Source organism: Eptesicus fuscus, chromosome 5, assembly GCF_027574615.1.
Source record: "Eptesicus fuscus isolate TK198812 chromosome 5, DD_ASM_mEF_20220401, whole genome shotgun sequence".
Taxonomy (NCBI): Eukaryota; Metazoa; Chordata; class Mammalia; order Chiroptera; family Vespertilionidae; genus Eptesicus; species Eptesicus fuscus.
In genome coordinates this window covers 72517172-72540723 of record NC_072477.1, presented here as the reverse complement: position 1 = coordinate 72540723, position 23552 = coordinate 72517172, and the positions used below count along the sequence as shown (strand labels likewise).

At 43.5% G+C, this 23552-nt stretch overlaps 1 protein-coding gene across 2 annotated transcripts in view; it reads left to right on the top strand.

Annotated features, from left to right (window-relative positions):
* The first annotated feature begins 559 nt into the window (after positions 1 to 559).
* The window catches only part of FMN1 (formin 1), a 402801-nt gene continuing 379808 nt past the window's right edge, over positions 560 to 23552 (top strand). For both annotated transcript variants that reach the window (XM_054716379.1, XM_008142957.3), the window contains exon 1: positions 560 to 2396. In XM_054716379.1, coding sequence (XP_054572354.1) covers positions 560 to 2396 — 1837 coding nt within the window. The remainder of the gene's footprint in view (positions 2397 to 23552) is intronic.

The following is a 23552-nucleotide window of genomic DNA, read 5'->3' as shown; positions in this document are numbered from 1 at the left end:
AGAAGGTGCTTCTTGGAGAGTAAAAAGGCTTGTCTTATTTTTGCAAAGTGATATTCCAAAAACAGGTTATTAAAATGCCTCTGTTTTCTAAGGATCTCAAAGTCCCCTTACCCCAGGATTTATTGGAGATACATAGAAGAGCATAAACTGAAGCCTAGTGAAGTTGAGAGACCTTCTCTAAGGTATATAGTGAGTTCCCATGTGGGGAGAAGGCACTTTTTTCTTGGGGCTAAAATTAGAGCACTCTCCCATCTCTCAGCTGTAGAGAAGCTCTGCTGGTCCAGGGAGGGGTGGGAGTGGGGCTAATGCCTAGATTGGTTGAGGTCAGCCAAAGAGGAAGGCTAAGTCATGGGGATGCTTTGATTTATGTTGGTGTGTGATTTATCCACTCTGTTAGACAAGCTACTTTCTTCCCCTGTTCCTCAGGCAGTCTCACTGCTGGAGATGACGGTCAGCTGCTCTCTCTCTGCGTAGCCACCATCACATGCCCCAGCATTGGAGCCTGGGAAGCCTGACCACAGACCAGCATCTCTGAGGCATGAATAATTAGGCAGGCATAATGGAAGGCACTCACTGCTCCCTCCAATTGCGTAAGCCCATTACTGAACTCTGCTACATCAGCTTCTATCTTCCACGGGGGGAAGTCCGAGGATTTTCATACAAGGGCACTGTAACCCTAGACAGATCCAATAAGGCATTTCAGGACTGCTACCAAGTCAGGGAGGGGTCAGACGTCATCAGCCTCAGTCTGCAGCCGGATGAACATCCAGGGGACATATTTTTCAAGCAGACTCCCACGAAGGACATTCTAACCGAGCTGTACAAACTCACAGCAGAGAGGGAGAGACTGCTGGCCAATCTCCTAAGCTCAGACCACATCCTGGGGATCACGATGGGGAACCAGGAGGGGAAGCTGCCGGAGCTGTCCGTGAGTCTGGCCCCTGAGGACGACTGTTTCCAGAGTGCTGGCGACTTGCAGGGAGAGCCCCTCGTGGGCTGTCTCAATAAGAGGAGCACCCAGAGGAGCAAAAAGGCCCGGAGGTTTGGGGGAGGGAGAGAGAGTGTGGAGGCGCTTCCGCAGAAGAGGACAAGAAGAAAAGGGCATGGGGGCCAGGAATCGGCTCCTCAGATGGGGAGGGACCATATCTGTTCCAGCAACTCCCTTCCTCTTCCTCGAGAGAGGCCTGATCGTGGGCTTCTAGAGGAGAGAGACAACCTGCCCCCACGTAGGGCCCGTTCCTCTTCCCGGCAGAGAGAAAGCTGCCCCCTGGAGATCGCCAGGACGCTGGACCCTGACCCTGGCTTTGGGAGCTTCGGGCTCACTTCTGAGGATGCTGAGCTTGGAAGAGGAGGGTCGCCCCCTGACTGCAGCTCCGCGGAGCCAGGGGACAGTGGTGCTGGGGGGCTACCGAGGGCGCCTCACAGGCTGGCACATCAGCAGACAGGTTTCTCTGGAAGTCACAAGCACCCCGAGAAGCATCCACCCACAGAGAGGGGCCGAAGGGAGAAGTGTGCTGAGCGGACTCACAGGAAGAAACCTGTTTCCAAAGTGGTGGCCAAAGTCCAGGACGTGTCTGCTCAGGTGCAGAGAGTGGTTCAAACGCATCCCGAGGGCGAAGGAAGGCTTGCTGTTCGCCTAGCAGCCCAAGCTGAGTTCATTCCCAGCGCAGACCTGCTCACCCTCCCAGCAGCCGAGGCTGGGGCTCCTGGATCCAAGCGGCAGGGCAAGGAGCAGCGCGGGGACGGGTCATGGCAGTCACCGGCCAGGGAATGTCCTCCAGCCAGCACCGAGGGGGCTGTGAACAAGGTCCTCCTGAAGGTGATAGAGAGTGAGAAGTTAGTTGAAGCCACTGAGGGGAAGAGGCTGGGCTTCCCCCTCAGCAGGACGGCCCCCCGCACCCTCCCAGACACTGGAAGCAAGAGGAGAGCTGGGCGGTCTCTGAGCGGCCACAAGACCTTGTTTCTGGATCTGCCCTGCAGTGCTGGCCCGGACTCCTCACAGGGCGGAGGTGGTGAGAGACCGCCCCCACCAGCTCTGGGCATGGTATTTAATAATTCATCCTCTCAGTCTGGCACACACACACGGATGTCACCTGTTCCCTCGCCTCTCTCTCCAAGGCTCCCCAGCCCTCCGCAGCATCACCGGCTCCTCCGGCTGCCTGGCGAGAGGGAAGCCGCTCTTGATGACTCTCCTGGTAGAAAGAGTGGTACCTTCTCTGGGTCCACCTCTGCTGACACCTTGGAGCCATCATCCTCTGCGAAGGTCACGGAGACCAAAGGAGCCAGCTCGGCCTTCCTCAGAGCAGACCAACCTCGGTTGGTGCCTGGGGAGCCTTTGGAAAAGATCTTGGGGCCCGGGAGGATCACAGCTCAGCCTCAGCACCAGTCACCTCCAGGTTAGTCCCTGTTTAAGATGCTTTACATCGTTTTTTGGGGGTGATTCACAAAGTGCTTGTGCTATTCAGGGACAGGTTAGTGAGCAATGAACCAACATTCCTGGGCCTGTTAGTCAATTCTCCTTGTAGCAAGAAAACTGGGTGTGGTATAGGGGAGTGCTGAGATTGAGAGGATGGTAGTTACTTACGGAGTCAGGGTTGTAGTTGCTTCCAGAAGCAATACTTTGTAAATGTCTTTGTTTTGTTTTATTTTGGTGGGCATACGCTAAGGCTGCCCCCATGGTTGCTTACCACAGGACTCAAAGGAGCAGGAATGAACGAGCAGGGAGAAGTAGCAACTTGTCGCTGCCTTTGATGCAAACGCTGGGTAATCGGCCCCTTGGCCTGAATTTTGCTGGCGGTGCTGCTGAGTGGCTTGAGTTTGTTGGGATTCTCCGAGGAGAAGAACAAAATCGCGCTGTGTCTGTTGTTAGAGGTTTTTGTTGTTTGTTGTTGTTTTTAGTAATCACCTTTGTAACATCATTATTTTATGATGAAAACTTTTTTTGTTTTTACCAGAGGAGAGAATAATTCAGTTTAATTTGAAGAGAATTAGTTCAGATTTTTTTTTTTAATTTCTCTCTTTTATAATTTCCTAAAGGAGCACAAAGCAATGTTTGCTCTGAAGTTATAACTTATTTATGGGTTCCTACCACTCCTGGTGCAACATCATTTCTTATGCAAAACGTGCTACAGAGACAATCTGGCTCATGTGCTTAATGTGATTTAAAATTTTACATGAACATAATTTGAGGCTTCTGTAAGTGGGTCCAATAAGACCAAAAACGGCAGTGTGTAAGAAGCGCCACTCCTGTATTCATTACATTTTCCAGGCCAGTGTGGCCAGATGCGCAGGGTCTTGTGTGCCATTGTGCGGATAACAGGTTCTTTTTCAGCGGTGCTTTAGGAGCATATGGTCGATGCTTTGTCTAGGGAATAGTTTGTAACATAATATATGGTCTCTCACAGGTTAGAGCAAACATCATGGCAGTTTTTTGAGATAAAAATATTTATGTAGTAAAGAAAAACTTTAAAAGCTTTCTGACTATTTTGAATTCTTAACATTTTTATAAATGTTTGTAAATCATTGGTCCAGGGGCTGGCTCTTAAACAATGTGGTAAATGGTTTCATATTGTTTTTGCAATATATTGATCTTAGTTTGATAACACTTGCTTCTTTCATAATATAACCAATCTGTGTCATCAAGAAAGCCATAGAATTGTAGATTTTATAAGCGTGTATCCTGAAACCCTAGTGATGAAAATTCTTTCTCCCTATGCATACTTTGAAATACTTGGAACGTAAGCTCTCTACAACTATTAGGTGAGAGACTCTTGGAGACGTGAGTGCAGAATGGCTAGCTTCACTCTGAAGGTTCTTTTTAGAAATCACCAAATTCTAGGACTCTGTGTGTTCCTCATCCAGAAAGTGTAAATACATTGAGCATCCATAAACCTTTCCCCCTGACTTAGAGTTATCTTTTTATTTTGTTGTTCTTTTTCTATATAAAAGATACTATAAAAGCTCTGCCGTACGTGGGTCAAGGCAGGCACCCATAGGACATTCAGCTTCTAGGTGACTGACCGTGAGCCCACTGAGGGGCAAGCTCAACAGATGATCACTTCCTTCCTTGGCTTTTCCATACAATGGCTCAAACCACTCCCTTTATTTTGGTACCAGGTCTTCCATTGGGATCTTGAGCCAGTCATTAGAATCACAGTGATTCCTTGGTAGGGACACCCCCTGTGCTTCCAACTTTATGAAAGGCGTTGGAAAGGGAAAGGAGAATAGGGGTGCGGAGGGACCATTTTTTCTGGCCTGGATAACTTCCCTTTTGCTGGGACCTTCCCCCAGGACATCCAAATTTTAGCTCTTATCTTGGCCCTCCTTTGAAAACCATTCAGGGAGGGAGTTCTCTAGATAGTATCTTTGATCTCTATCCCATGTTCTTGTCCCCTTCCCTCCCTTTAATTCCCCCTTTCTGCAGCCATGAGTCCTCTTCCTATTCTGGATCCATCAGTGACTTCCTGCAGCTGGTGGGTCCAGACAGGGGGACTTTCCTGCTTCCAGCTGCCTTTTTAACTTTATTTTCCTCCCACCTCATCCCAGCAGAGGCCTCAGGCAGTCCCCACAGCCCAGAGGAGGGGTCTGTAATTCATTTACTGTCACTGCACAGTGCGCCTTTATCTGCATCCACCTCCCCCCTTCCTCCCATGTCAGCTATTACCAGGTTGAGTTTATGGTCTGTGGACATTTATTTCCTGTGGAAATAACACGTAGGTATTTTACTGAAGTGATGTGATTAGCATTATTGAAAGCTCCCATTAACTGCTTTAGTAGGAGATTAAGGCTGGCAAAAGTAATCAGACCCATTTCCAGTTGGAAGATTCTTAAGTGTTATGGACAAGTAGTAATTCCCAGGAAAGAGTGAAATCCGCTTCTCCTTCTCACAGGACCAAGCCGTTAAAGGCAACATCACCATCCACAGAGGAGATAGCACAGAGGTATCACAGAGCCTATTGGTCCACATCTGCTAGCTTTGTAATTTTCCTAACTCTCCATTCCAAGGGGTACACACGGGACTTTCTTGTCTGGTGGTGATATGGTCAAATAGAGAATATACTAACAATGAATAGTGGCCAGATTTCTCTTCTCATCCTCCTCCTATCCCCGGCTCCCCCACCTTAGAGTTGGTTTTATGGTCTTTTGTTTGGGGATGGAAACTGCTGTAGAATGTTCCCAAGCCTTTGTGGTATTTTCTCAAACCTTGAGAGACTCTAGCTGTGCAAGCCTGCATAGCAGCAGCCTTGGGGCTGAATTCCTTTCTGTTTCGATGGTTTCTTTTACCTTTGATCTTCAGTAGACCCTTTTAAAGCCAGCAGAATCACATGCAACTTGGCTCCCCGTCCTCAGGAAAATGCCCAGTGCTTCAGTGTGCTCCTCAGCCATCTCGTGAATTTTCCTTTGATTGAAATCACTGGGGTGGTGATGGAAGCATATGCCCCAGGCATAGTTCTTCTTGATATTGTGACTCACTTGTCCAATTGTTGTGCCCATGAAAAGATGTAGTTAAGTCAACTGATTGAGGGTTGAGAGGCATACGTGTAATAGATTTTATTATATCTAATGCTACTGTCAAACCTCTAATTCTTCTCTACATATATATTATAGGGGAGTAGATGTAATATTGAAGTTTGATGCAATTCCAATAAAATTTTAAAGAAGCTTTACAACATTAATGGACAGATGTTAAGATTACTATAGAAAGTATATAGAAAGATTATTGCAGAAAACATATAGAAAATTATCTGTAATTAATGCTAAGAAAGAAAATAATGTTCAAAAATTGCATATACCATCTTATATCCATATAAAACAAATAAGGAATTAAGTTGACAGGAAATACATTGCTATATACTTTTAAGAAAGTAAGTGAAATTACTTAAGTAATTGAAATATATATATAACTTTGACTTAGCAACCTACTTTAAGGAATTTAGCTTACATAAATAGATGCACTAATAAGAATATATGCATAAGGGCATTTATTGCAGCATTATTTGTAGTACCAAAGACAGCTGAAAAAATTTTGAATTTTCATCAGTAGAGAAATGGTTAGATAAATTATAGTATATTTATACTCTGTAATATTATGAGACTATTTAAGGTAGTGAACTAGATCTACATCTAGTAACATGCTCTCAGTTTTTGTAGAGAGTGTATCACCTTCTCCATGTTTGAGTATATATTTTGGTCTGGGTTTGAATATCATGGAGACAGGTACAGAGAAGACTGGTTAGGCTGTTCAATGCTGTATTTAGGGCCAAGGCAGGGAGAAGGTGGGGACTGAGGTGAAGGCTCCAGCAGCACTGGGGAAGAGCACTCACTTTTTTCTTCATTTATGTTTACATTGTCGCACTGGTTGTGTTGAATGTGTCACCTATGATTTTTAAAGAGTGATTTGTAACTACTTTTTTATTTTTTTGTTTTGGTTAATCCTCACCAGAGGATATTTTTTTTCATTGATTTTTAGAGAGAGTGGAGAGGAGGGGTCAGGATGGAGAGAGAGAGAAACATCATTGTGAGAGACACATGGATTGGTTGCCTCTCACATGCGCCCCAACTGGGACCAGGGATCGAACCTGAAACCCAGATACATGCCCTTGACTGGGAATCAAACCTGTGACCCTTCGGTGCATGAGCTGACACTCTAACCACTGAGCCAAACTTATTTTTTAAAGAAAAGAGATACTCCTAGAGTGATGTGCGTGTATGGTAAGATTATAGCTAAAACCACACTTTTTTGTATTTTACCCATGTCCTTTAATGAGGCAAAAGTGCAGCATTGATACAAAGCATTGTTACGAATGGAAATTCAGGTTGCTGGATCCCTGTGAAAGCAATGCCAAAAAAGGACTAGTCAGGGAGGTAGGACTGGATGAGGACAGAGCAATATCCAGAAACCAAGAGAAGAAGGAAGTTTAGAAAGGCTCCTGCGTTAGACAGGGTCCTGACAGGTAACCAACATCCCCAGGTCTGAAGGAACAAGGGAAGCAGCTTAGGTCACTGGAACCTGACAAGGGAGCTCAACCAGAGGGACCATGTGACAGGAACAGTGGCCTGCGGTAGAGGCACCTGGCAGAGAGGAAGTTGTGGGAATAAATATCCTGGCCTCACTTTTCTTTGATCTTCTGCCTAGAAAACTCCTCTAACTGAACCACATAAGGCAAAGTGTAAGGGAGTTGGTAGATGCGATCTAAAAGGTCAGCCTTTGGAGCCAAGAGCATGTGCAGAAAGGTGGAGGGTGGATCTGGAGGGCAAGAGTGAGACAAGATAATGCAGATAGACTGCGCCATGAAGACCAAAAAGTGTAGAAAGATAGAATGGTATTTTAAATGAACAATTAGGTAAAGAAGCATGTGTGTATGTGTAGTATATGTTTTGTTATAGAACACTGGTTATCTTGATAATAAATAATTATTGCACTGTTTCATTTCTTTGTTGTTTGACCTTTCTACCTCTCAATTTAATTAGGTCAGTTGTCTTATTGTTTAAAGTTCAAGTATAGAGGAAGTGAAAGAATTGGAAGATCTTCTGATGCAGGTTTCAGTCTGTGAATTCAGAAAGGTTTATCGGGGTTTTAAATGCATAGCTCTTATGTTTACCAGTGATTGACAACACATTGTGCTTGGTTGCTTTTTATGCAAAGCACAAAAATAATTTAAAAATATCTTCCCTAATTATGTCAAATTAAGAGTAACTAATTTGCATATGAAATATTAAATAGATTTTCTACAAATGAACAATTTATATTTTGAGGTCAGATTCTATATAAAATAAAGTGCTTCTCTTATTAAGATTTTGTTTTTCAAAAGAGAATATGTTTTAAAGGCCAGGACCATGACCAAAATCTGATGTTTTAAAATCCCAAACCAGCTTTACGTAAATGAATTTTTTCCCAGGTTAGTATCCAGTTGTGCCGTAAGGATAACACCTTCTATTGAATTGTTTTTTATTTGTCTCTTTTCTATTCTTGGATTCAGAGAATAAGATTTAAAGCAAGGGTGACAGTCTGTGATCCTAAGCCAAATACATCCATCTAAAGTGATTCTGAAGAAATATAGAAATGGCAGAATTAACACTGTGATTAAAAGTAATAGCCATTGAAAAATCTAAAAGAAAAGACCATTAAAAAAAGAGATAAAGCCATTTAAAAAAAAGATTAAAATTTGAAGATTTATTGCATATGTACAGGGTGAGGCAAAAGTATATTTACAGTTGTGAGTATACGAAACACAGTTTATTCTTGTATTATTATTTATTAACAATTATATTATTTTCCATAGGAACAACTATAAACCTTCTTTTGCCCCATCCTGTATTTTCACATGACTCAACTATTATGCCTCATAGCATCATTGCTTGTTGGCATTAAAAAAGATAAACTTTAAAGCTTATAATTGAATTACAAGCATTTAATCAAGTTGACAAAGTAAAGTACTGAATATTGAAGCTGTATGTTTTGTTTTATTCTTCATGGACCCTTCTGGGAGAGGGTGCTTTCTGAAAACAGTACACACCGACTCTGGGCCCACTTTCTTCTTCTTGATCGTTTTTAATCAGGTAAATGACCTACACTGCCTATTTTACTTCACTCTCTGATCACTTACAAGGATCATAACTCCTGTTAGTTCTCAAATGGGCATCAACCCATGCTACTGAGTACACTTTTGTGGCCTCTGGGTTGTGACATTAGGCCATACCATCCCTTGGCGTGCCTTTGTGCCTGGTAGCTCAGCTGCCCGCCAGATCATGCTCCAGAGTTTCCTCATGCTCCCGAAGGTCCTTGGAGTTCCCCACAGTCATGCATTGCTCCCTCACATGGGCCAGAGGCTGTCTCTGTGGCCCCGTGCCTTATAGGAAAGAACTTGAAACCACATCAGATTGGGATTCAGATACGTTTAGGATATAGAGGGACCTGTGGGGTCTTTGAAGGATACCCGATAATAGGTAGGAACAATGGACAATGGAAAGGGAAGTATCGTGAGAGAACTAGTCTGGACCAAAAGTCTGTGTACAAATATTTTCTCAAACTCCTGGGAGGGCCCTACCTACGCTCTAGGAAGGAATGACTTTGTCATCAGAAGCCCAGTGGTTTCGCAGGTGGAAGAGCTATTTGAGAGAAGCAGAAACTTTCTGACCAGAGGGAGAGCACAGCCCCCGCTACAGGGGTCAGGAAGAGGTTGTTAGCAGCCCAAGGGGCGGCAGAGTGACAGAGTAACAGAGCCCCAGGGGGCAAGGGCCACAGGCTCCCAAGCACGGAAACCTGTGGGCCCCCTGGAGGGCATAACTGGGAGGAAGAGTCTAAGTCTAAGACCTCACTTCCTACTAAGCAAGTGAGTGAGGGCTTCAGATACTGAGATTCAGATTTTTGTGATTCCTGTGACAGTTTTATTCTCAACTTAAGGCAGTAAGTTGGATCATAAAGGTTTCACATATTTTGTTCTAAAATGTTGTGGTGTAGGTTTTTTTGTTTGTTTTAAGTCTTAGTTAAAATTTTGACTCAGAGTTTTGCATTTGGGAAGAGAGCCCCCAAAATAATCCTGTGACTGATTAAAGCTGTTGCTTTCCAGGTCAGCCCACAAGGCTTGTGGAGAGAGCAAATAACACATGTGGCTTAAGCCTAAACATAGGCTGCCTGGGGTTCAGACAGGAGTCTCCGCATGTCCGGATAATGAGACGGTTAGACCTGATGAGAGCTTGTTGCCTCAGTGCTCCGGAGATTGTCACTGGGCAGAGCTCATCCTAGAAAAGCAGGATCTGAGGCACAGGAGAGGGTATCAGCCTTGGGGGAGGAATAACAGAAAAAATAGTGTGACGGATGTCCTCCAGATTTTCTGCTGACCCAGCTCTCAGGGACTCATGCCTGGATGGTAGGGAGAGAAGACTGCAATGAAAAAAGCAGTGTAGAAAGTTACAGAGTAATTTTACTAACATGTCCTTCAGATATTGAAGACAGGGTCTCGTAACAGTATAAAAAACTTGGGGATGAAGAATTCCTACTCGAGGTGCTGTTGAAGCAGTGCGACCGGGAAGCTGGTGGAGTGAAACAGTCTTTACCTCATACTAAGGAGAAGAGGACAAGTGAGGGAGGAGGGCAGTAGTGCGTTGGGAACGCATCTGGCACCTTAGCTGCAAAAGCCCAGGTGACGATTCTAGCAGTGTCTAGACTAGGGGCACATTAAACAGAACAGGAGAGAGCAGCAGTGATGATGGGAGGATTGCATCCGAGAGCACATGTGATTCCTAGAATGACTAGGAGAAATTGTGGAGGGGAGGGGAGCACCAGCATTGGTAGAGCCTGGGAAATAGAGATTTTGCACCTGGTTGCTACTCCCCTAACTGCATTTGCTGGAAAGAATAATATCACATTCATAGGGTTCTTTTGAGAATCAAGTAACATAATGTTGATGAAAATACTTCATATAATATTAGAAAATAATAGCTTTATTATAATTACAGACCAGTGTTGACTCAGAGGGCCAGAAAAAAATTTAATAATTTACTTTTTGGGTTTCTCAGTGATGAAACAATGCTACAAATAATAGCTCACAACTGGTTGTTCAATGTGGATTTCTTGATTTGTTCTCAATGAAAGCGTCTACATTTACTTCTGTTTTTTAAGTCACTTAAATAGCATTTTTTTTGGTCTCATTGTTTTCTGTAGGTTAATTTTGATTTTCCAGTGAATTTTTAAAAAATTACACAGTCTAGCTTGAAACTGGCTCACTCAATAGCTTTTGAATTTAATCAGTGAAATTTTATTTTGCAATTAAAGTAAAAAGAAATTAAAATTGCATTTCTAATACTACTATCATTCCATTATGAAATCATAAGTTAAAGGGTGATATAGCATAAGAAAAACCAAAGTCCTCTTTCTTCCTACCAATTATTTCTGAGCCACCTGAAGTCACAAGTTCCCTTACAAAGCTTTTTCAATTAATAATAATTTCGTCCCTCCTGATATCTATATTATTTTTTATGAAGACAATACATTTTGGACCTCTATTATTTCCATACTAGAGGCCCAGTGCATGAATTCATGCACGGGTGGGGTCCGGCTGGCCTGGCCCTAATCAGGGTGGATCAGGGCTGGGCCTGTTGGGAGGCTGGGCCAGCTGGGGGGAGGGGCTGCAGGCAATTGGCCAGCAGGCCACGCCCCCGATGGGGTTGGGGGACCGAATGGGAGTGGGGACAGCGGCCTGGGGGAAGACCATGGGTGATTGGTTGGCTGGCCCTGCCCCTGATCGGGGTCGGGGGGCCGATCTGGGGTAGTGCCAGGCGGTGGGAGAGGCTTCGGGAGGTTGGCCGGCTAGCCCCACCCCCTATTGGGTGGGGGGTGTGATCAGGGGTGGGGTGGCCTTGGGAGGGACTGTGGGCCTGTCACGGTGGGGCTGGTGATCAGGGGTGGGGCTGGCTGGGGGAAATGGGGGAGAAGGGAGGGTGTTTGGCCAGCTGGCCCCGCCTTTGATTGGGGTGGGAGAGTCCAATCAGGGCGGCCTGGCAGCAGGGAGGGGCCGTGAGGTTGACCAGCTAGCTCCACCCCCTGATCAGGCTGCTTTGCTGGACACAGTGGGTGTCATAGTGACTGGTCGTTAGGGTCATTATGGCATTATAGTCAATGGCTTTTTATATATATAGATTATTATGTTAGTATATACAGTATATTTTTATAATATTCTCTCATTGTTTTCTATGTCAGTCTTGAATTCCCATAAAGCTTTTGAATGTAGGACCCTGTCTTATACTTCAAATGGATGATTTGCAGTTCCTTGGTGGTCAATCTGCATTGATTTAATTTAAATTTTTGGTTGTTGACCTTAATTTAAAACACCCTCCAGCCCTGACCCGTTTGGCTCGGTGGATAGAGCATCGGCCTGTGGACTAAGGGGTCCCAGGTTTGATTCCGGTCAAGGACATGTACCTTGGTTGCGGGCACATCCCCAGTAGGAGGTGTGCAGGAGGCAGCTGATCAATGTTTCTCTCTCATCGATGTTTCTAACTCTCTATCCCTCTCTCTTCCTCTCTGTAAAAAAATCAATAAAAATATATTTTAAAAAAATCACCCTCCTGCCTGAGCTGGATTGGCTCAGTGGACAGAGCGTCGGCCTGTGGCCCGAAGAGTCTTGGGTTCGATTCTGTTCAAGGGCAGGCACATACCATGGTTTAGGCTTTTCCCTGGCCCAGGCCCTGGTAGGGCATGTGCAGGAGGCAACCAATCGATGTATCTCTCTCACATCGATGTTTCTCTCTGTATTTCCCTCTTTCTTCCACCCTCTCTAAAAATCAATGGAAAAATATCCTCGGATGAGGATTTTTAAAAAAAACACACAAAAAACATCCTTCAATTTACAAGTGACAAGGCAGTGACCGTGAGTGACAGATTGCCCCAGGAGCAGTTAAACAGAATGGCTGGGAATCCCTTCAGCTGCCCAGCCATATAGCAGCATGAAGTAGGTTTGTCCCTGCCATACTCTTTGTGTCCCTTCTTCATTTGGAACCTGTTTCTGCTGGTGATAAGAGTATGTCAGAATTGAAACAGATATTTTCTTATTTTTTAAAATAAAAAAACAGTAACAGTGTCATGCTCCTCATTATTTACCTGGAGTCAGGTTCAGTAACTGACAATGGCACGTATTCAATGAATGTTTCATTAAATGAATGTATAAGTGGAAGAATGAATGGATGATAAGAAAACTTGGTCTACAAACCGGTAACAGGGGTAAATTTTCCCCACCTATCCTACGTTAAACAGAATGAAATTGGTTTCATATCATATTATGTGATTACTATCATGTTAGTTTGGTAGATGTTGCTTTATTTTTAAGCTAACCTTAAAAGTATTAATCTCTGCATAGGTTTAAGAATCTGAATACGCTCAGGGGATGGGGCTGAAATTAAATGGAGCTTGGGTTCTCAAAGCCAAATTTTTGTGTGAACAAAGGAACTTCTTTTAATTGGAATAATCTTACAACATAATCAGTTTTACTACAACAGACCTTTTTTAATCTTAAATGAGACTTAACTTTATTGTCAACAGCAGTCACTGAGGTGTAGCCAAGTGATCAAACTTGAAATGGAAACCAGAGGCAGCTTACCGTGTCATGTGTTTTGCTGGTCACAGATTAACCAGCAATGTTGTATTATGCATGATCAAAGGCCGGCACATTTGCACCAAGCTACTTTATGACCCACACGCTGGTGAACCAGAAGACTGGGCAGCTACTTGGAGCTCTTCTAGGCTGATTCAAAGGTCCTGCAAGGCCCCCCCACTGGATGCCTGGTGTCCACCATTGAAGTTTGCCTTCTGTGTGAAAGCACTGTTGTGAGAATATACAATGCAAATATAAGTTGAGGCCATGTGATTGCACAAAACTCATTGTATTAATTTGCCCATAAAACGCCTGTTATTACCTAGCAGAGCAGGATCCTTACAGTGTGGGACAGGATTCCAAGAGTGGAAGCAGGAATCAAGGCCAGGAAAAGAGTAATTAGGTCTAGAAAATGGCTTGAGAATTTGAGGCCCAAACCAATGGAGTGGTGTGAGTACACCAGGGACCACAATTCTGTCTGCAGAAGTCCTTTGTCATTGCCATTGCCGTACAACGTAACTGGATCGTGGAAGTGATGTGCATTCATATTCACAGGTTCTGCTGTCATTTAAGGAGAGGGGATTATTCTGGGCATGGCCCCCAGGGGACAGGAACTAGCTTAGAATTCTGCCTATCACAGTATCCTTCCATTATTTAGGGCTTTACATCCTCTTTCTGGTCTTATTTTCTCCTTCCACTGTCAGACACTGTCCCCACAGCCTTCCCTAATGTAACCTAATGTGTATATACAATAGACTGTTCTCCATTTCTGGATCATTAATCACAGTGTACTGGTTGAGAGTGTGTGTGCAAAAGCTGAACACTTCAGTGTCAAATTCCAGCTCTGCTACCTACCAGAAGATTGGCAATTGCCTCAGTATGTAAATGGGAGTAGTTATAGATATAATATTTTAAATACTTATGAGTTTTTTTAAGGATTATGTGATATATTTAAAAGGCTTGCCACAATAGTTCTGCAAAAATATTTAGATATTATTATAGTATTTTATAGCTCAGTGGTTTTATTCATAAATGTTTTCTTTACATGAGATTCTTTATAAATTCCTAGGCATTCTTCAAAATCCATCCTAACCTTGGTTATGCAAAATGTAAATGTTTGCATAATATTGGGAAGGGTATAGGAGCTTGGGTTCTCTATTTTTCAACTTTTTTGTAAGTCTAAAATTATTTCAAGATAAAAAGTCTTTTAAAAGTTCTAAATGTTATCTCTATTATAAAACATCCCTCATTATAGAATGAAAAATTTCATAGAACTTTACACATTATCACATTACACCATAATTATTTGTTTGCGTGTCCATCTAAATATAAACTCTATGGAAGGAGAGACCAAGCTTTATTTACCTTTGTATCTCTAATACACAACATCACATTTGATATAGCTTAGAGCATATCCTATATAATAAAGAGGTAATGTGCAAATTGACCATCATTCCAACACACAAGATGGCCACCCCCATGTGGACACAAGATGGCTGGCAGGGGGGGGGACAGTTAGGGTTGACCGGGCTGGCAGAGGAGGACAGTTGGGGGTGACCAGGCCTGCAGGGGAGGGCAGTTGGGGGCAACCAGGCTGACAGGGGAGGGCAGTTAAGGGTGACCAAGCCAGCAGGGGAGGGCAGTTAGGGGCAATCGGGCTGGCAGGGGAGCAGTTAGGCATCAATCAGGCTGGCAGGGGAGTGGTTAGGGGGTGATCAGGCTGGCAGGCAGAAGTGGTTAGGGGCAATCAGGCAGGCAGGTAAGCGAGTGGTTAGGGGCCAGCAGTCCTGGATTGTGAGAGGGATCCCAGATTGGAGAGGGTGCAGGCTGGGCTGAGGGACACACACCCCCTGCCCCTCCCCCCCCCCCCCCGTACACGAATTTCATGCACCAGGCCTCTAGTATTATATAAATGCTGATTGTTGAATGGGTTTTTATTTATTGTGCATACGAGATTCACTGTGAAAAGATGAGATATGATTACTTGAAATTTTAACTAAAGGGAGGGTCAATGTGCTATAGATTGGTGTTTATAAAGAAGTGTGGTTTTCTAAGCACTCAGTGTTATTAGCCAGAACTGGAAACTTGTTAAAATGCTGTTTCTTGGGCCCCATCCTCCAGACCTACTGAATCAGAATTCCTAGGGGTGGGACTGAGCTCTCCATCTTTAGCCACATTAGTGCAGACCAAGGTAAAAACAAATTATTATACTAAGTATAGCTTTGTTAAATGAATTCACAATCTTGTAAGTGCAAATATTTTATTAAAGGGAAATGATATAGATGAGTTGTCCTTGAGAAACAATTTAATTCCCACTTAAACATTTTTGTAATAATTATTATAGACTGTATCAGAGATAGGGACCTATACACTTGTAAACATGAAAAGTCTATTGTTTTTGTATTATCCTACTGACATTGTACATTGCATTAATACAGGAAGGTAAACTGCTATTCTTGAAGGTAGAATGCTAGTTTCCTGTTTAACATTTGTTACTGTGATCACAACTTTTTTTTTTTTTACCATTAATCATAATATTAACATCTGGCCTCAATACAGATGTCTTCAAATAACTACCTATACCTTCCAAGTGCCAGCTGCTGCCATGTGGTCCAAGATGCTACTTTTCCAAATTGTCTTTAAGCATCCATTAGACTTTGAGTATATAGCTTTTACAACCAGTTTTATGTTATCAGCAAATATTATGGAGTTGCAGGATTCCATCTAGTAAGTAACTATGATCCTGCGATTACACATCTGCAGCTTTATTCTAAAGAACAGCACTACTGTTTTGTTGCCATCTTTCTCATTCCTTTAAGAGCAAATGTCTTGAAAAGTCATATGATAATGTATGACTAAGCTTACAGAGAGCCCAAATCAGGAAAGCGTCTGCTTCTCAGCTGCAGCAGCTGATCCATCTCAGCCTCTGTGTCACAAGAAAAATCACTTCCTGTGTCTTCTGGGCAATATTTTCCTTTCAGAGGTTCGGGGCTGTCCTTTCAGAACCCCTCTGCCTTTAGATGGCTTTTTCCTTTTTGTGCTAAATAGACCATAATTCACACAACTGTTTAATTGAAATTAGTTTCCTAATTCACAGCTGCCTTGAAATTAGGAAGCCCACGATTAAATCCTGCCTCTGTCAATTCCTATCTATGTGTCTCTGAGTAACATACTTCTCCAGCTCTCATACTCAACACCGGGTTAATAATATCACTCTTTCAGAGTTGCTGTGAGAATGAAAGGAGACAGCATACATGAATGTGCATTACAAATGTGAGGAATTGTTTTTATGTTTACAAATCGCAGCCTCACAAAGAGCTGTGGTCTTTCCATTATCCTCAGTGAGCCCAATAGTCCGGATGCTCTATGGATGCTCTCAGCAGACTACATCCTGGGAAGCTGCATGTATCTTCTCTTCCCGCAGGGGCACTATTTTCTGTCATCTCTTCCAGGTGGGTAACCCCTAAAGGGGAATAGCTATCAGCTTTTATTCCAAGGCAAATAGCTTTGGCAACAGTGGGAATGTCCTAAATTGCAAATAGGAGTAAGAATCAAACAGGTCTATAATAGTCTTGGTGTTGCTAATAATAAGAAATAGATTACAAAACTCTGTGGACTCAAAAGTAGATGATTGGCTCTAAAGTTGAGGAAGGAAACAGAGTCAAGGATCACGCTAAGGTCCCTGCCTCCAGTGACTGGGAAGACAACTGCTGTGTAAAGACACACAGGGTCTTCAGCCAGGAGCCCTCATGCTTAGAGTGTGGATGAATGGATCTGTGCCAAAAAGCAGAAAGGTATCATTTGCATGTCACAAGGTTCCTCACCGTTCCCAATCCTGTTCAGTTATTTTCTTTTCAACATCTTATTGGTGTTCTTAGTCAACTTTGGAGAAAAACTGAGATGGAGAAAGAAGTGTTAGATGACAGAATCAGAGCTTGTTAAATCCTTCCTAAGCTAAATGGAACAAGATTGAATTCGAGAGGATACTGGAAACACTCTGCATTTAGAATAAAATATCCACTTACCAGTAAAGGATATCGGGGACTTTGGTTTCAGTTTCAGTTGACAACACATTGATTTTTGAGGCAGTTGGGTGATGTGACTGTTTAAAGCAAAAACTAGGCTACATTAGTAATAGATATTGATATCAAGGGCAAAAATGTACTACTCTACTGTAAATAGTCTGACAAATATGGTGTTTGGGATGTAATTATGGGAATATATTGGAAGGAGGCCATTGACAAATTGGATTACATGCAGGGGACCAGAATGGAGACATTTCTGGAAGTTATTTAATAGGAAAAAGACTCCAAAAGAATAGTGAGCCCATAAAATTGGAAAGGGCATGCATGACAAAGGCTGTGTAGAAGATACTGTGTGTGCCACCCAAATTCTCCTATTAAGACCAAGGCCCTAGTTCCCTCAGCTGCTGGGAGAGTTGCTCATTGATGGCTCATGGCTGAGTCCAGGGTGTCCAGCTGGGAGGCACCAGCACCCAGCGTGATCACTGGCAAGTGGCGCCGGCTTGGGCTGGGGTCTCAGACTGCCAGGGCCCCTCCCACAAGCCGCACGATCGCTGGCCAGCCGCGCCGGCTTAGGCTGGGGTCTCAGACTGCCAGGGCCCCACTCCCAAGCCGCAGGATCCCCTGGCCATGAGGACAGCTTGGGCTGGGGTCTCAGACCTGCAGGGCCTGGCACCCAAGCCGCACAATTCCCTGGCAGCGGCAGCTGCCTGGGCTGGGGTCTCATGCCTGAAGGGCCAGGCACCCCCACTGCATGATCACCCAGCCAGCGGCATCAGCCTGGGCTGGGGTCTCAGGCCGGGAGGGCGGTGCACCCCCACCAAGCTATCTTCAGGCCAGTGAAGGCAGCCTGGGCTGGAGCCGCACACCCCCACAGGGCTATCCATAGCCAGGCTGAGATGGCAGCCTTGGCAGGGGTCTCAGCCTGGCTGGGCTGAGGCGGCAGCCTGGGCTGGGGTCTCAGCCTGGCCAGGGCCCCATCCCCTTCCAGCGGTGGCAGCCTGGGGTCTCAACCATTGAGTCACACCAGCCAGGCAGATATGGAAGAATTATAAATGTTTCTTTTTTTATAATATATATTTTATTGATTTTTTACAGAGAGGAAGGGAAAGGGATAGAGAGCTAGAAACATCTATGAGAGAGAAACATTGATCAGCTGCCTCTTGCACACTCCCCACTGGGTATATGCCCCCAACCAAGGTACATGCCCTTGACCAGAATCGAACCTGGGACCCTGATTCTGCAGGCCAATGCTCCATCCACTGAGCCAAACCAGTTAGGACTGTCCAATATGCTAAAGAAAAAACCCTATCTAATAAAAAGGGAATATGCAAGGGAGGGCATTTGGGGGTGACCGGGGTAACAGGGGCTGGCAGGGGAGTGGTTAGGGGGTGATCAGGCTGGCAGGCAGAGCAGTTAGGGACAATCAGGAAGGAAGGCAGGCGAGTAGTTGGGAGCCAGCAGTCCTAGATTGTGAAAGGGATGTCTGACTGCCTGTTTAGGCCCGATCCCACGGACATCCCCCAAGGGGTCCCAGATTGGAAAGGGTGCAGGTTGGGCTGAGAGACACCCCCCCCCGTGCACGAATTTCATGCACCGGGCCTCTAGTCCTACCTAATAAAATAATAATACGCAAATTGACCGCACCCTCGCTATGCCCAAGCCATGCCCACCAGCCAATCAGCGCGAGTATGCAAATTACCCAACAAAGATGGCGGTTAATTTGCATACACTGAGGGAGGGAGGAGTGAAGACTGAAGACAACTTAGAAGGAAGAGAGAGGAAAAGCGGAAAGCAAGGTGGCTGCCAGAGGGAAAGCCTGGGTGGGGCGGGGCGGGGCGGAGTGGGGCAGGGGACAGCAGTGCGTGGGTGTAGGTGCTGCGGCCACAACGGCGGTGACAGCGGCAGCGCACGCGGCCGCAGCGGCCACTTGCAGGATTCTTCCTGCAAATGGGATACTAGTATATATATAAAAGCCTAAGCGACCATCGCAACCGAACAATGGCCAAATAGGCTGCATGGGGCAACTAGGCCAGCAGGAGGGTTAGTGAGGGGCAACTAAATGACCAAGCAGCAGGCTGTGTGGGGTGACCAGGCCGGCAGGGGGGTTAGTGAGGGGCGACCAAATGACCAAGCAGCAGGCTGCGTGGGGCTACCAAGCCTGCAGGGGGGGCAGTTGAGGGTTATCAGACCGATGAGGGGGGCAGTGAGGGGCAATGAGGCCAGCAGGGGGGGCAGTGAGGGGCGACCAGGCTTGCGGGGGGAGCACTAAGGGGCCACCAGGATAGCAGGGGGCATTTGGGGCTGACCAGGCCAGTGGGGGGGGGCAGTTGGGGGCGACTATGCCTGCAGAGGAGGCAGTTGGGGGTGACTAGGCCAGGAGGGGGCGGGGGGGGAGTTAGGTGCAATCAGGCAGGCTGGCAGGTGAGCAATTAGGAGCCAGTGGTCCCAGATTGTGAGAGGGATGTCCGACTGCCAGTTTAGGCCCGATCCCTAAACTGGCAGTCGGACATCCCTTGAGGGGTCCTGGATTGCAGAGGGTGCAGGCTGGGCTGAGGGGACCCCCCGTGCATGAATTTCATGCACTGGGCCTCTAGTATTAAAAAAATATAAAATTAAAATTAAGTAAATTTAAACTCATTTAACTGTCACAAATGATATCATTTTTAAAAGTAATAAGAAAAGCAGGAAGAAGATATTTGCAGTACTTATGAGCAACAAATAATTAGTATCCAAAATATATGAAGAATTCGTACAAATTAATAAATAAAAGGCAAACTACCCAGGAGGACAAAAAGGGGGTAAATGATAAATAGTCACTTCACTTAAGAGAAAGTCTGAATGATGAGTATGTGAATATGCTTAGTCTCACAGCAATTAGGAAAATGACAATTAAAATAAAATCCTATTTCACACATATCAGATTATAAAAGATGATTTTAAATTTATTTTATAATACCTTTTCTTCTTTTCCTTCCTTCCTTTTTTTGCTTCTGTGCCTTTCATATGCTATTTCCATGATAAACTACTCATCCATGAAGATAGCACAAATGTTATCTTTTCCATTAATCTTCCAGGTTAGAGTTTGTGCTTCTTCCATTTAAAACACTTGGCGTTGACATGTTGTTTACAGGCAAGTCTCTGACACTAATTAGATCATGAGCCCCTGGATGGCAGGAATCATAAAATGTTTGGGTGCCTCTGGCATTTATCATACTGTCCAGTGCTTGACTAGTTGGTATGTATTCATTCAATGGGTGAATGGACTAGTTCCAGTGGCTTCTTCCATAAGATCAGACCTCTTTAAAAGAGGGGTTGCAGCCCTGGCTGGTTTGGCTCAGTGGATAGAGTGTCAGTATGTGGACTGAAGGGTCCCGGGTTCAATTCTGGTCAAGGGCAAGAGGTAGCCGATCAATGAGTCTCTCTCATCATTGATTTTTCTATCTCTCCCTCCATCTCTCTTCCTTTCTGAAATTAATAAAAACATATTAAGAAACAACAACAAATAAAAAAATAGGAGCTGCAAGTCAAATGCTTTGTCCTGCTCGCTTTGTTTTCTTTTTGATTTAACCACTAAAATTAGTTCAAGATCAGCTCTAATTCTTTTTTTGACCTTAAAGAAATTAATTCTCTGGGCTTCAAATTTTTTTCTTTAAAAAATAATTATCCTTTAAAACAAATTTTTTCAATTAATGTTTACATTCAATATTATTTTGTATTAGTTGCAGGTGTGCTGCATAGTGGTTAGACAATCATATACTTTACAAAGTGTTCCCCCTGATATTCCCAGTATCCACCTGGCACCGTAATATTATTAAACTCTAATTTTAAAAAGAGCGTCTCATTACCTATAGTGGAGCATATTATTAGATGTGGTTCCCACCCTTAGTTTAAAAAAGCAGATAAGCTGGTTCTTTTCATCATAGGTGGACAGCACATAGGGACAAAGTAAGTGTTATTTTTCTTTATTATTCATTGCTTTTCTTCCAGATGTATTGCTGCTTAGAGGTACTATTGGGATTTATTTTTAATCCTGAAAAAAAAAATGAAAGAAGTATACTTTGCCTAGAGAGATGAAATATGTTGACATGTTTAAATACATATAAGTACATCCCTCAGGAAAGTTAAGTCTTTGGAGACATTGACCTTCAAGGTATCTGAAATTTTTTAAATTTCTTTTTTAAAAGCCAGCAGCTGTTCTACAAACTCCACATGAGAGAATATGATTTAGTTGGTATTTGTCACCTCTTATAGTGATTATAAGATACTTAAGTTGGGAGGGGTCCTTAGGCCCAGTGCTTTCATAGTACAGGTAATGAAAATGAGATTCCATCCAATGTGCTATAACTGTTTAGTGATAGAGTACTTCAGATCTTCTAACTTCAATCATGCTTCTTGCCTTTTCTTCATATCCTGTTCCCATCACCAATTTGAAGGTAACAAGAAACTTCTTTGGATTTCCAATAACTTTGAGTTACAGTAGCTACTTAAGTATTTACTTTGGAGCCCTGGAAATTTCCCCAATAAGCAATTGCTTGGTGGCCTTTGTACCATTAATAATTAATTTTCATTAGCACCTAAACTCAAGGGGATAAAGCAACTCCACTTAAAGCAATATAATTATTTAGGCTCGTGGTCAATATGTTGTAAAAGGTGAAGGCCTGTAAAATAAATTAAATTTTTACTTGATCATTAATTAAGTAAATTGTGATATTCTGTTAAGTGTAATACTCTTATATGATATTTGAAATAAAGTTGCTAATATATCTGTATGTCCATTTGCTCATTGGTAAAATGAATAACATAATAAATCTCTGAGGACAATCTATCTTTGAGAATCTTTCATGTCTAAATATTTTTATTCTGTGATTGTAATAACAGAGGAATCATCTAGACTTGGTTTGGCTTGCAAAGTTAGCTGGTGTTTGGTGTTGCTTAACAAAGAAGGTTTTCTTCATTATTGTTTTTGAAAAGTGACTATCACTGAAATGCTGTCTTCTCTTTCTGAAAGCTCCCTAGGAATCTCATTTATTAATCTCCATATATGTGTTTCTGTCCTTCATTTACTTGGTATGACTGTAATTTATTGAAAGTAAACAAATTACAATTTTCAAACCCCATGGCTTTTCTGCGCTTGGTTGGATGGATTTAAGGTTTTAACAGGGCATTATGGAAGAACACAGGTATATATATATATATATTTGGATCTGAATTCTGCTGTTATGGTCTAATGTAAGTTATACAACCACTCTTAGTCTCAGTTTTCTCTTTTCTACTTTGTGAGTAACAAAATGTACTGCCTAGCATTCTTATGAAGAGTAAATAAGATGCCAAGCACAGTGGCAGGCACCCTGTGAGCAGTCCTGGCACTAGGGTGCACCAAATGGACTGTGATTATAAAATAGTGAAGTTGAGAGGGATCCTTTGGCCCAGTGCCTTCATGGTACAGGTAATGAAAATGAGATTCCATCCAAAGTGCTTGAACTGTTTAGTGATAAAATACTTCAGATCTTCTAACTGCCAGTACAATTGTTCATTTTGGTGCTGACATCCATTTTTCCTATTGATCTAACTGAAGCTTTAAGTGCTTTGCTGTTACTATCCTGCAATAAGTGTTTTTAAAAACTTACTTTTTAATAGTTGATTCACAATGGTCATAATATTATGTGCCGGTGAAGGTGGGAGTAATTGTTTCTGATTTCCACCACAAATTTTTCACTTTCCTTTCCCACCACTCTTCTCTGTGGGAATAGCATAGCAAAACGATTGCTGGATTTCTGCAAAGGTGTTCAGAAAAGACCAATGGGTAGATTCTCTAGAAGCTGGAATCAGTAGACTGTGAATTTCTTTCATAGAGGGCTAGGTTTTGCTCATGTTTGCATTTCCAGAACCCATAAATAGATTCGGTAATGAACATTTTATAGAGCTTATGGGGGGAGGAAAAACCTTCTTCTAAATTCTAATGATAAATAGTTGGTACATAGGCAATTTCATAATTTAAACCATAGTCCATGTCCTGAATAATGTTTTAATACATAAGAAACCTTAATTATTTCAAACGAGATTTTTTTCTTGTTGTTAATCCTTACCCAAGGATGTTTTTTCCATTGATTTTTAGAGAGAGTGGAAGGAGAAGGAGGAAGGGAGGGAGGGAGGGAGGGGGAGAGAGAGAGAGAGAGAGAGAGAGAGAGAGAGAGAGAGGAGAGAGAGAGAGAGAGAGAGAGAGAGAGAGAAGGAAGGAAGGAAGGAAGGAAGGAAGGAAGGAAGGAAGGAAGGAAGGAAGGAAGGAAGGAAGGAAGGAAGGAAGGAAGAAACATTGACATGAGAGAGACTTATTGATTGGTTAACTCCTGCATGAGCCCCAACAGGGGCCATGGGATCAAACCTGCAACCCAGGTACATGCCCTTGACTGGGGGAGTCAAACCCTCAACCCTTCAATGT